The sequence below is a fragment of the Phoxinus phoxinus genome (genome assembly GCF_949152265.1).
Source record: "Phoxinus phoxinus genome assembly, chromosome: 12".
Classification (NCBI taxonomy): Eukaryota; Metazoa; Chordata; class Actinopteri; order Cypriniformes; family Leuciscidae; genus Phoxinus; species Phoxinus phoxinus.
The window spans coordinates 32,426,649-32,441,712 of NC_136887.1; the positions used below are offsets into that span (position 1 = coordinate 32,426,649).

Sequence of the window (15,064 nt, forward strand, 5' to 3'; positions counted from 1 at the left end):
AGTGTCTTTTTTAAATGAAAGCTTTGATCATGTAAGTAAACAGGTACAAATAAAGCACGGGAAAATAATTCTAACAAATTCAAAAAAATTAACATTCTAAACTGCCTGAATTTTAAAAGAAAGCATTGCTACTTTAGTGTAGCTTAGTTCTCTTTCATCTTTGTATTTTTTTAACAACAGCAGCGACACTCATATTAATAATAGGCTAAATAAATTCACATAGTCGAATGTTTTCAAATGGAGAACAATAATAAATGACAGGGGAGTATATCATAAATGTATCTTTTCATAAATGTAATATAAAAATATAAAAAGGTTTATGTGTTGCTATAGGATACAGAGTGAAAACATCTACTTCGCTGGAATAAATACACAATGTCAGGAAAATAACAAACAAAACATATATATCGAATACATACATCATTGCAATTACCAAATCCATCTCAACTGGCTTGTTATCAGAATTATTAATAATGTCTCAGTCTAGTAGATTATAAAATACCTGCTGAGAAAGCACTGTTTTCATCTATGCATTTACTTAGAATGTTTTAGAACTGACTGAATTAAAAGGATTATTTTTTATAATTATAATTTATTTGAATTGTTTATTGGATTTATCTAATATGTCCGTCCATCACCAGTGTGAGCCTGAGTGTCTCTCTCTCTCTAGGTTTCGACACAAGCATTTTACCCATCTGTAAAGATTCTCTCGGGTGGATGTTCAACAAGCTGGACATGAACTACGACCTCCTCCTCGACCAATCAGAGCTCAGCGCCATTTACCTCGACAAATACGAGCTGTGCATGCGGCCGCTGTTCAACTCCTGCGACTCCTTTAAAGACGGAAAGCTGTCCAACAACGAGTGGTGTTACTGTTTCCAGAAACCCGACGGTGAGTGCAAAAAAAATTATATGAGCCTATCGGGGTTAGTAGATGATCTTCAGATATACTGAACCCAGAATATTTCATAATTTCAGTCACAGAAACTGTTTTAAATGTGTGTTTCTTCAGGCATGCCATGTCAGAATGAGATGAACAGAATTCATTCTCAAAGCCGAAGGAAGACACTGATAGGTGGGTGGATTTGATGAACTGGTGTTAGCTCCGCCCCCTGACCAATCAGACATGTGTGTTTATCGTTGCTGTATTCATCTCGTTTGTGTGATTCTCTCTGTCTGTAGGGACGTATGTACCGCGCTGTACTGAAGACGGTTATTTTAAAGCCACTCAGTGTCATGGCAGCACCGGTCAGTGCTGGTGTGTCGACAAATACGGCAACGAGATCGCAGGATCCCGCAGACAGGGCAACCCTACCTGTGGTACACACATATACACACACACACACACACACACAGCCTATATACACCACTGTTATTTTAGTATCATCTACTGTATATATATTATTATTTGATATAATATTTTAAATTGAACTTTTATTTGTATATTTTCATTTTTTATTTTAATTTTTAGTAATTTTGTTATGTGCTTTCGCCATTTCTTTTTAAACGTCCATTTATACTTCAACTTAAACCTATTTCAGTTAGTGGCTAAACCAAGTTCTTTAAGTAGATTTTTAATCTAATATTTATATTTTATTTTAGCTTTATTTCCGTTACCAAAAACTAATTTTAAAAGTTTATGTTTTGTGTTATGTGCTTTTGTTATATATAGTTATTAGTTGATGTTTTTCATCTAATATAAAAAAAATCACCCTTCTTTCGATGAAAGAAATTTTGTTATGTGCTTTTGTTATTTTTTTGTTTTTGTTTTAATAAATATTTCTATTTAGCTTTAATTAAATTTTTATTTAATCATTTAAGTACTTAAACTTAGTCAATTTAAACTAATTTAAATTAAAACGATTTTCAATAGTCTTAGTTTTAGTTAACAGTAACCACTGATATATACACACACTTTGATTCCTAATGTGTGTGTGTGTGTGTGGTTCTGACATCTAAAGCTCCATTATTTAACAGTGTTTCCTGAGTTCTCTTTCAAAATGTATAAAACATCCTATTTTATATATAATGAATGATCTTCCTCAGAACACACACCCTATCTATCCGCCTGACACCTTCCCTTTCATCTGTGTGTGTGTGTGTGTGTAGAGGAGGATCAGGAGACATCTGGAGATTTTGGCAGTGGTGGTGCCGTGATTCTACTGGACGATCAGGAGGAGTCTCCGCAGCGTGGGCGGGGTCGACAGAAAGAGAGGCGGGGTCGACTCCACCCCCGCGGGGCGATCGAGGATGACGAAGACGGAGAGGATGACGAGATTGGCTACGTCTGGTAGCTCCGCCCACCCATCTTCTGTTAATTAACCAGGGACCCATGTTAAAATGCACAGTTCTGAAGCCATTCCAGCTCCGCCCCCTCGGACACGCCCCCTTCTTCCTGCCCCGCTCTCATTCTGGATCTGAACTTGTCCTCCACATTCTCTCTTTCTTTAGCCACCTCTTCATGTTCTCTCCTCTGTTTTCCCTCGTTCAAACACTCCTCTAGTATTCTAGATGCCTCTTTGCGGCTCTAGACGGTAGACGCGCATGACGAGATTGTTAAGCATTTCGGGGCTTCTAACCAGTTCTACGTAAGATCTTTTAAAAGGGTTCGTTCTCAGTGGTGGTATGCATGAACGCCACTGTAGAATGCATGAAACTGAGACCTTTGAGGGTGAGGATCAGGTGGGCTTAAGCCAAACGCGCACTACAAGACTGAAGCTCATCATGCTTTCATGTTCTAAATCTCCCACAAGAGGCTGCAGATCGTAGCGTATGCTCGTCAATAATGGTCTCTTTGTGTGAGACACGTTGCAACTAGTCAGAGATGCTATAATACATGTAAAACTAGTCAATTTTTGAGCAAAGAGCAACAGCAATGAGCTAATGAGAGTGTGAGAGAGTTTAAAAGTAGGGTGAGACTTTTGTTGAAAACTATGAAACTTTTTCCAAAACACTGGCTCATGCATATTTGTTTTCTTTTTTTTCTTCTTTTTTTTTCAGTTAAAATGTTCAAATCTGTGCAAAAATGACCCGAGCCCTTCCTCTATGTGGTTTGTGTGAATTACCTTCCTCTTGTGTGAATTACTTTGTGTGAGAATGAAAGAGTTTGGCTGGTGATTGGCGAGTGTATAGTGTCACAAAAAAACAACACAAGAAACTGTGAGTGTAAATGTGCGCCGGATGATGAGCTTCAGTCATGTTGTGTGTATTTGACTTTATGCTGCTTTCACGTCATTTCACAATTACTGTAATTAGAAGTAGATTTTTTTTTTATCTAATATTTATATTTCAGCTTATTCAGATCATTTCCATTTACTCGAGATGCAGAACGACATAAGATATTAAGTCTTGTTTTCTGAGAAATTGATCAAAATTAAGTGAGTTCATTCTTAAACAGTAACAAATATGCGGTACAAAAATACCGCAATTTTTTGTGTGTTGACAGTTGTGGCGTCCTGTAGAAACAACCATAACAGCAGCAGCTTCAACGCTTCAATGATTAACTAGTTATTTGACTGCATGTTTGATATGATTTCATTTGATTACAACCATCATTGATGCCATAGTAGTAAATAACATGCGTCCTGTAAGGATGTGAACAGGATCTAGTAATTGCAGTAATTCTGACACGAAGTGAACGCAGCAGTGAGCACGTCGGCCGTGAGCCTGATATCATCATTTGTTAATTGTTTTCAGCTGATGATTTAGATTCAAAGTCCTTCGTTCTGTTTTTTAAGGACTATTTAAGTGGATCGTGACCTTTGCGTCGACTCTCTTTGCGATACGTTCACTGAAGCTTGAGAGTTTTGGCTTGACAGATTTCAGATGCGATCAAACGGCTCGTCAGCCTGACCTTTTTAAAACCATTACTGAACGCTTCCTCTCGCCGAAAAACAGAAGGCGAATGAAAAAGCTTCTCTGCGTGACGGCTGCTGCGAGATGGATTTGGTGTCGTTAGCACATCCGCGGGTTTTGAAAGAGTTCTGGGCCCTGGAGTCACATCCGCCTCCAATCACTCATCTCGTTCTGCATTCGTCATTTGATCAAATCTGAAATAGTTTGATCCGACCCAATATGTCAAGCTTAAACAGTTTTATAAGCACACGTGAGCTTCATACGGCTGGCGGAAACCGAATCATGGTTAGTTTTCCGCTTCTGATTTGCATATTGCACAAGTTTTTTGGCAATCTCACCACTTGCACAGCACCGTTGTCAATCCCACAATCCCCTACTCGGCTCCTATAGAGAATGAACTGGAGACGGCCGCTCTTAGACCTTATCGGATGATCCACGAGGCTCAAACTCAAACACTGCAGAAGAGTTTAGTGCTGATATCAGATCACAGAAGCTTAGTTCTGTTCCTCTGACTCTACACACACTCGTTTCTCTTCTCTCCGGCACGTCTTTTCTCACTCATGTCAGCGGCGTTTTGGAGCGCGAGTTCTGGAGGTTCTCCGCAGAAGGAAATGTCTCGCTCAGTGATCATAGACGGCGCTGCAGATGGATTATATGAAGCGTTTTCTCGCCCAGAGGGGACGTTTCTGGGTGCCCCTGAGGGATTATGGGTAACAGAGGAACGAACTGATGGGCTTTTGGCTTCCTAACACCTTGTTTTCTTTATTCTTTATTTCCTGTTTTCCTTTTTCATTCCCTATGGAAATGAGTATTTATCTCAAGAGTAAAAGACACATTTATTAGATACACATGATTTCAGAGGAATATATAATCAGACAAAAAGCATTTACTCACCCTTATGTTGTTCCAAACCTGTATGATTTGTGTTCTGTCTTCTGTAAAAATCAAAAAGAGGTTTTCAATTAATGTTTTTGTTTTTTTCATTACAGTTCAAACAAAACAAGAAATCACATTAAAGCATCTTAAAAATAAAGGTTATTTATTGGCATCAAGGGAACCTTTCCGTTACACAAAAGGCTTTAGTGTGAACATTTTCTAGAGAATGTTCTTTACACTAACACAGTGTCTACATCAGACGCACGCGGTGCGACACGACAAGATCAAACCGAACCCATTATGATCAGTGATGCTGTCTACACTAGATGCGGTGCGAAGCGACACGACAGATTCCCGAAACTGATTCCCCGTTCTATTTATGACAGACTTCAAGCGCTCATACTTCTGACACGGAGAACAAATGGATTTGCAACGGTCGCTTTGTCGCATCCTGTGTAGAGTAGACAACCTCAAGCTGTCCGGTGAAGACACGGTGCAAGAAAAATGGTTCTTTTAAGAACTGAAAGATTTTTTTGCCATTGCATTTCAATGGTTAAAACCCTCTTTTGGAAGCTTTATTTTGAAGTTACAGCAGTCCATGTGACTCAAGCACTAGATTTCATGTTCTCATAAGACGCTTACATTAAGACCCACATTTAAGGAATGCATCTTATTGCACTTTATTAAATATAAGAAAACATTGAATATGACACCAAACACTATAGGTTTTCATGTGATTGGAGAGATTTGAGAGCTGTGAGAAGACAAAGTCATGCACGTGTGGAACAACATGACGGTTGAATATCCTGAAATAGGGCTGCATGGTTTTGGGGGGAACAAAATCTAATTGCTATATAAAAACTGTGATTTAAAAAAAGCTCCAGATTGCTGTGCTTGTTTGTAGGGCTGCACAATTTGGCAAAAATTTTGTCATTTTATATCAATGTCTATAGAATAATATTAATAAAAACATTTTTTATTTATTATTACAAGTTTAGAGCCCTTAAAAGCCCGGTTTATAACCCCTTCTCATTACAATTTTGGGAATTCGCTTAGCATGTTTTCTAATAAATGCATGTTAAAAGTGACCCAAAGTCATATATGTATTTAATTAAATCACAGCCTTTGTGATTTGATACTTGTACTAAGCCATGTCGCGATTTCGGTTTTATTTCAATCAATCGTGCAGCCCTATCCTGCAATATGAGCATCAGGCTACAGGAAACCCATCTTAAATCTCTCTCTCTCTCTCTCTCTCTCTCTCTGTCTATCAATCACATTCTCATGATGAGCTGAGAGCGTCTCACACACACACACACACACACACACCGTATCTGATCTCTGCAGAACTGAATCATGGACTTCTGATGATAACAATGACCTTTGAGGTGACCTCTCCCCTCCTCTAGTGCTGCTGTGTGTCTGATGCCTGGCCTGCAACTGTAAACTTCCCCAATCCTGTCCCGTCCCGCCTCTGCCTGCTTCGCTCCTGTAAAAAGGTGCAATAAAAGCTTCGTCACGATGTTTTCACTTGTTTTACCACACACACGCACGCACACACACACACACACACAGGTGACCCGAGCGCTCACACCTGCAGCTACAGATGAAACAGTCGATGGCCATATTTGCAAGAGTTTCCTTTGTTAATTCTCTATATTTTTTACTCTGTAAAGACAATAATTAATGTATAAAAAAAAGAAGAAAAACGCTGAATGTTCAACTGGAGATGTAATTAATGACGTCATGTGGCTTTGTCCATTTGCCTTGCCTGAGTCTGGATGTGTAAACCCCTCCTGTGGTCCTGAGTTCAGTGTACAGACCTCCTCTCGCTATCTGTCTGTCTCTCTATCCGTCTGTCTCTCTTTCCACCCGAACAGTGCCGGTGTTCGCACCAAACTCGCCGCTCAATCTGGCCCAGTGGGTATTTCAACAGTTAAAATACATCACATTTAATGACAAAATTACTCAAATAATACAAAATAAAGGTTCTTTATTGGAATTGATGGTTACATCCCATACATCCCAGACAGCAACAGAGTGTCGGCACAGAACCACATGGGCCGGATGTGGGCCGGATCTGGGCCGACACTCTGTTGCTGTCTGGGATCAAATCTTTTCATTCCACAAAAGGTTCTTTATAGTGGAAGTTTCTTAATTCTTTAGATTTAAAAAATGGTTTAAGGTTCTTTGGGGAACCAACATTGTTTTCTTCTATTGCATCGCTTTCGGAAACTTTATTTTTAAGAGAGTATTTTTCAAAATTGTTCTCAAAAATCATTGAACCACTTCAGAGTTGAAGTGTCCAAGTGGACATTGTTATTGGTGTGTGATCTCAAACGCCTCAATATCAGCTGATTACTCGTTAGTTAATCACTAGTTCTGGATCAGAACTAAAAAGTGACCCCTGCTGGTTCTGATTCAGAACATCCGATGTTTAGCAGAGTCTCCAGCTGAACGCCGGCACCGTTTCCGTGGTTTCTCTAATGTAACGTCATTTTCCCCTCCGGATCGAGAGTCCCAATTGGAATGTTCTTTTTCTGGGCTGATTTGTTTGGTTTGTTTGACTTTTTCTTTTCTTTTTTCTCTCTCTCTCTCTCTCTCTCTCTCTCTCTCTCTCTCTTTTTTTATGTTTTATTTTTAACTGTAAAATGGTTCCTTGAGAAAATGTTTGTCTGAATAAAACTGGAGTTTGTCCTCGTCCAGTTCTTCTCCAGATGTGAGAGTCTTTTCTTGTGACTTCGTGTTGGAAACTGGTGGCTGTGAACCAACTTAAGGTTTGAGAACTGGTTCTTATTTAAACAGTTTTTATGGCGTCCGGTTCCATTAGCTGTTCTTGAACTTCTGAAACGGTATCATTTAAATCCATCAACATGAGCGTTTTACTTTTGATTTGTCAAACGGAAAGTGGTACAGAAGCTATTTTCTTCCATATTGTGACACACATCAAAATGTAATGGATTATTGATAAAAAGAAAAAAACGGGCGGGGTTCTGATGTGCATTGGTTGTTGATTGGATGTTGAGATGTGGGCGTGGATCTAAATGTGAACTTACAGTAGATTGTAATAAAGGGTTGGTTTATGCAAACTAATTGATTCTTTTTCAGCAGAAGATCAAGTTAAGACATTTTGTTCAAATATCACGAGGGGAATTTTTTAAAAACGCATATACTAATTGCTCAAAATAAGATCTTTAACATGCATTTAGAAAATGTTAATTTTATGCCGAATTCTTCCTCCGATGTGGATACATTTGGACATTTTCTGCAGAACAGATTGAAATATGACTCTCATCTAGAAAATTGTAATCCCTCCACTGCAACCTTAATATCATCAATGATCTCCATGTAGTGATGTATTGATTGTTGTCTGAGACACTATTTCCCATGGATACGCCCTCAGAACGGCTCGCTCACGAGCCACACGCATCCGTCAAAGCTAATGATCTCCAGCCGACACGGCCCACTTTCTTCCTTTGTCTTCATTTGATAAGCTTTATTCAGCCATTGATTTCATAAGACCCGATTTATACGCTTTAATTCATTAGGCCGGCAGGAAAATCCATTATTTTGTCAGTCACTCTTCCTTTGCGTCTCTGTGTCGCCCACTCGTTCTCTCTCTCTCTCTCTCTCTCTCTCTCTCTCTCTCTCTCTCTCTCTCTCTCGTCTCACTCCATTTAGGACGTGCTAACCGATCTGGTTTCTGTGGGATTCTAGAACATTCCTCTTCTTCCAGAAATCTTTATTGAAGTGGGATCTCCTCTCTCTCGGCTCCTCACCTCTGATAAAAGCAATTTCGAGCTGCCAGCGGCCGTGGAGTTTATTTACAGACGGTAACGTGGGGATTTGCACCATCTGGACTCCTCAACATACCTGCATTCAACATGTCAATTTGTCCTCTTTCAGACTTCGTCAGAAAACAAGAGAGCTGTTTCGGAGGTCTCCAGAGGGATTGTGGGTAGTCGCAGCATATGCCAGAACGTGTGTTCGAGACAGCGATCAGCATTATTTCCCTTTATTATGGGTCAGTATGACAGGGATTCAGATTTGCTGAATTGAATTAAAAAGTAAAATTAGGTGTTTAAGTTTCTTCCCGTCTCGTGTGTATGGAAGCCCGTTTCTGCCACATACAAAAACATGCTTTTGTAAATCCTAATATTGACACAAAAAGTAGGCCTAGTCTATGACAAAAAATATATATATTTTTGCATTAAATTATGACTTTTTAGCTCATAAATCTAAATTAGTGTTTCATAATTTTCAACGTTTTGATGTCATAATTGACTTTTTCTTGTAATTTCAACTTTTGTCATCTACATTTTTACTTCAATCTTATAATTTAAAGTTTTGTCAGAATGACTTTGTATTAGTCATACTCATAAATATGACTTGTATCTCAAATTTCCCTTGGTATTTCATAATTTCAACTTTTTATCTCACAATTTTGATTTAGTATTTCAGAATTCCAAGTTATCATAATTTTAACTTTCCATTATAGTTGACTTTTTATATCATAATTTTTACAATTTCATAACTTCAACTTTTAATGTCATAATTTTTATCTCGTAATTTTTACTTTTAAATTATTTCTACTTCAATCTCATATTTTTTTCATAACTTCTAAATATTCATATAGTACTTAATTTTTTTTATCGGATAATTATGACTTTTTATATATAATTAAGATATTTAATGTAATAGATATGATTTACCAAAGCATGATTTTCAGACTTCCCTGCATATGAGAAGAGCCCTGATCTCTCAAGTCTCTAAATATTCATATAGTACTCCATATTTTCAACTTTTTTATCGTATAATTATGACTTTTATATATAATTATGATATTTTATGTCATAGATATGATTTACCAGAGCATGATTTTCAGACTTCCCTGCCCATGAGAAGAGCCTGAAGTCTCCATGATAATCAGGTCTCTTGATATGGCAGATCTTCAGTGTTTGGAGTTTCTAAAAATCCCTAGTCATAACCATGTGCTCATGTTTGCCTCAGTGCATATCACTAACTAGCACAAGCTCATTCATATTGAAAGGTGGATTGTGAGGAGATAAATCCAGAGGTGATGAAGTCGGCAGGTCTTTCTCCTTCAGATCGGGTTCACTGGCCACTAGAGGACGTGCTGCTCTTCCCGTTCTGCTGTATTAAAGTAGAATAACAGCCTCATTCAGCCTGTCAGTCAAGCCAAAAAGGCGCTGAACTCCTGCTTTCCCTTGTGTTTGACCTTCGCTGCTTGAATCGCACACACACACACACACACGGCTGGATTAGTAGCGCTGCGCCTGCAGAAGTGTCAGGGAAACTCAAGCCAACATGTACTGGCCTGGATCTCGACTCTCTGTAAAACTCCTATTTATATTTATGACACTGACGCTCTTAAATTCTTCATTAATCCACTTAATATTTTAGAGCTGAAGCATAAAGCAGCTCTCGTCAGATGTGACAGGAATGATCTCATGGAGATTATAACACACACACACACATGTAGAACAAATGACAAATAAGGATGTCTGAGATGATACACATAAAAAAATGCACATCCTTTCCTTTTTTCATTTTGGTTTCATTCGGGTTTGAAATGGTTTGCTGCTACTTTCAAAATACAGAATTTCACTTAATGACTCTTGTGTGTAAAAATCGACATCTTTTCCAGTATTAGTTAACTACATTAGTTATGTCTGAAAAATATGTCTAAAGCATTTAATAATGTAATACTCTTTGTAAGTTAATGTTAGCTAGTATGATGATTTTGATATAGGCCTACCAGACAAACTTTTTATATATTATTATTTTGAGTGGATACGCCCCCTACTGCTGATTGGATCACTCTTTCTCCTCCCCATCATGAGTGACACGCCCCCTACTGCTGATTGGATCACTCTTTCTCCTCCCCATCATGAGTGACACGCCCCCTACTGCTGATTGGATCACTCTTTCTCCTCCCCATCATGAGTGACACGCCCCCTACTGCTGATTGGATCACTCTTTCTCCTCCCCATCATGAGTGACACGCCCCCTACTGCTGATTGGATCACTCTCCTCCCCCATCATGAGTGACACGCCCCCTACTGCTGATTGGATCACTCTTTCTCCTCCCCATCATGAGTGACACGCCCCCTACTGCTGATTGGATCACTCTTTCTCCTCCCCATCATGAGTGGCCACGCCCCCTACTGCTGATTGGATCACTCTTTCTCCTCCCCATCATGAGTGACACGCCCCCTACTGCTGATTGGATCACTCTTTCTCCTCCACATCATGAGTGACACGTCCCCTACTGCTGATTGGATCACTCTTTCTCCTCCTCATCATGAGTGACACGCCCCCTACTGCTGATTGGATCACTCTTTCTCCTCCCCATCATGAGTGACACGCCCCCTACTGCTGATTGGATCACTCTTTCTCCTCCCCATCATGAGTGACACGCCCCCTACTGCTGATTGGATCACTCTTTCTCCTCCCCATCATGAGTGACACGCCCCCTACTGCTGATTGGATCACTCTTTCTCCTCCCCATCATGAGTGACACGCCCCCTACTGCTGATTGGATCACTCTTTCTCCTCCCCATCATGAGTGACACGCCCCCTACTGCTGATTGGATCACTCTCCTCCCCCATCATGAGTGACACGCCCCCTACTGCTGATTGGATCACTCTTTCTCCTCCCCATCATGAGTGACACGCCCCCTACTGCTGATTGGATCACTCTTTCTCCTCCCCATCATGAGTGGCCACGCCCCCTACTGCTGATTGGATCACTCTTTCTCCTCCCCATCATGAGTGACACGCCCCCTACTGCTGATTGGATCACTCTTTCTCCTCCCCATCATGAGTGACTTGCCCCCTACTGCTGATTGGATCACTCTTTCTCCTCCCCCATCATGAGTGACACGCCCCCTATTGCTGATTGGATCACTCTTTCTCCTCCCCCATCATGAGTGACACGCCCCCTACTGCTGATTGGATCACTCTTTCTCCTCCCCATCATGAGTGACACGCCCCCTACTGCTGATTGGATCACTCTTTCTCCTCCCCATCATGAGTGACACGCCCCCTACTGCTGATTGGATCACTCTTTCTCCTCCCCCATCATGAGTGACACGCCCCCTACTGCTGATTGGATCACTCTTTCTCCTCCCCATCATGAGTGACACGCCCCCTACTGCTGATTGGATCACTCTTTCTCCTCCCCATCATGAGTGACACGCCCCCTACTGCTGATTGGATCACTCTTTCTCCTCCCCATCATGAGTGACACGCCCCCTACTGCTGATTGGATCACTCTTTCTCCTCCCCCATCATGAGTGACACGCCCCCTACTGCTGATTGAATCACTCTCCTCCCCCATCATAAGTGGCCACGCCCCCTACTGCTGATTGGCTACAAGTGTGTTGTGCTACTCGGTCCCCATTCTCACAAATCACTTACTGCACCTTTAATGATCCAAGCCCAATTTATGAAAGTGTTGTTACATTTCGCAACATGATTGCCTTTGACGTTTTTCATGTTTAGCTCAAAAGTTACCTCTTATATTCCCAATGAGCAATATATTTTATAGCGCTGCTGGTTGTGCTTCTGATTCCAGGTCTGATAAACACACTTCAGTCCAGACCGAATCCTCTCTGGATTAATGCACCGCAAACACGCGTCACATGACAGATTCGGCAGCTGATCCTGTGGAAGTCTAACATGTCATGCTGGTCTGTCACAGAACTGAAGCTGGTGTGTTTGAGGTGAGCTGAGTTTTCATCAAGTTTCCTCAAAGACGGGATTCACTGAGTGTAAGAAACGTGTTTGAGTTCCCGAAGGGATTATATCAGTCTGAAGGCATCGTGAACTCAAGCCTGAAAGCCGAGCGGATGTCGTCTCTCACCCCTGAAATAACCCCGACACACATCCACCTGAACGACAGATAACATCCTCTGAGAGCAAATCAACCGGTGTGTGTGGAGCGAAGCGCGCGGCCTGTCCCTGTCACTCACGATTAATGATGCTTCTTTATCAATAAAGAAAAGGAAACGAATTGAACATGCAACCTAATGAAGAAATGCCGCGTACTGCTGCTAGAAATATTTTCCTGTTGTAGGCCTACAATTATTTTTTAAATACTATTTATGAAACCACTAGGCAGTATATACTATTATTTATGCCTGAATGTGTTATGTATTTGAGTTGCAAATTAAATGTCCATCCATTTGGGTTATACAGTTTTCGGAAAGACTATTTCTGCAACATAAAAAAACATCATGCTTTGGTAAATCTTAATTATCACATAAAAAGTTGAAATCATGACATACCAAGAACCATTTTTTTCTTTTTTGTCATAACTATGGTAGGCTATAAAAAGGTGAAATTATAACAAAAAAGTCATGACAAGTCTAATATTATTAATGTGATTAAAGATTTCTGTAATATTAACTGAATGTGTTACACAATAACCAGCGTTATATAGTATTCATTTTGAAAATATGATTATTTATATAAAATCAAATAGATGCAAATTGTTAAAAATAAACTATACAATTATTTTTTGAATGCAGAAATCTTAAGTCTTTAACTTATGCTTGACTAACAAATACGTTTTTTTTCTAATGTTAAAACTTTTTTTCTAATGTTGTAGATGCAATATGCAATTTTAAAATGCAATTCATAAATCCTAAATTTAGACAAAAATATTTTTTGTGTACTATGAGAGCAGATGGCTGCGGATGGAGACTAGAGCCGACTGGACCAGTGACAAGTGTGTGTGTGCGTGTGTGTGTGTGTCCGTCCTTGTGGGGACATTTGTTTGTCCCCATGAGGAAAACAGCTTTTAAAGTGTTTTTTGTTTTCAAAACATAAAAATGCAGAAGGTTTTCTGGGAAGGTTTAGGGTTTGTGTAAGGTGAGAATATATACCGTTTGTACTGTACAAATCATTATATCTATGGAAAATGCCAAAAAACATGAAAACCCATCAAAATATTATACTGCTGATATTTGTCAGTTCTTGTCACACACTCATATGCAACTACAACTAATGTTAAGCTTGAATCATAACACTCGGTCTAACCTTTAAACCTGACCTTAAGGTCAACAAGAAATAAAAAACGTATTCTGTTTACATACTTACATCATGTCTCTGGTCTTATTGTAAATGATCCATCAGTGCATGTTATTATGAAGAAATTGGAGTATATATTTTCCTGTTTATTAATATTAGTCTGCTTTGAAACGAGCTGTATTGCATAAAGCGCTACAGAAATAAAGGTGACCTTCGACCTTAACTCTGAACATTAACCATGAAAGCGCTGAGTATGCGAGTGCTAAAACTCAGACATTGATGGGAAACCACGTCTGATGAATTCGTCTCAGCGGAGAGACGCGGCTCTGTTGACATGGCATCAGTTCCTCAGATATTAGTCTTCATCTGATCAGCAGATATTAGTCTTCATCTGATCTCGTCATGTAGACGTCTGATGTTCATCTGATCTCGTCATGTAGACGTCTGACGAACTGAAGCAGCGTCTGCAAAAGAGGCCAGATGTCTATCAAACACGGACATGTCTCCCAAACTGCTGCATCATGGGAATGTTTTGCATACTGACATGAGTATAGGAGGTCATGTGTGTTTAGGACACATTTGCATATTTGAATTCTGCCCATTACCCAGCGTCCTCTCTGCCAGGAGATCACTGGCAGGGCCTGAAAGCGCTGTCCTCTCCCCCGCAACGATCTATCATTCCTCTCAGAGTCATCTGGTACCAAGCTTTTCCATTTGGAACAAATCTGTTGGCCGGAGTTTCTGCCTTGGCCGTGTTGTGGCCCAAAAGGCCTCTTAAAGCCCCCCAACATCTAATGAGAGCAAACCGGATTAATCCGGCTCCTGCTCGAGTCATTCTCAGACAGATCTGGAGAAACTGCATTGATGATTGTGCTGGTCTCAAACACTTCCTGGACCGGGCGCATAAAGTTAGACATTTCTTTAAAACTGTTCATAACTTTAAGTCAGTTACATAATTGGTTTAATTTGATACAGAAAAGTGAGACTGATTACCCCTAACTAACTGCTAATTGCTGACACTAATTCTTAAGACACAGTCTTCACATATTTCTGCAACTGGCACTGAGTGCAGCAAACAGCAATACATCTTAATTCGGCTGTTTAGTTTGGGATTCGTCTCATTAAAAGCTGCATGTGTCGATTCAAAACCGCTGAAAATAATGCAATAGAGAAACAGCAGGTTGATATTTGTCTAAAGTCAAGCATCAGTTATTAATATTGCTCATATATATATCAGTGGTGTGTGCAGTTGTGTTTTACAAAGTCCTCACATTTT

General features: G+C 39.9%; 2 protein-coding genes across 3 annotated transcripts in view; both read left to right on the top strand.

Moving 5' to 3' along the window:
* spock1 (SPARC (osteonectin), cwcv and kazal like domains proteoglycan 1) overlaps positions 1 to 7,705 on the top strand; it is a 181,968-nt gene extending 174,263 nt beyond the window's left edge. The window contains 4 exon segments of the mRNA XM_079629988.1: positions 671 to 892; positions 1,013 to 1,075; positions 1,183 to 1,320; positions 2,110 to 7,705. Coding sequence (XP_079486114.1) covers positions 671 to 892; positions 1,013 to 1,075; positions 1,183 to 1,320; positions 2,110 to 2,294 — 608 coding nt within the window. The 3' untranslated portion in view covers positions 2,295 to 7,705.
* The window catches only part of LOC307007713 (uncharacterized protein), a 104,684-nt gene that overhangs the window by 19,990 nt on the left and 69,630 nt on the right, over positions 1 to 15,064 (top strand). The window lies entirely within an intron of this gene.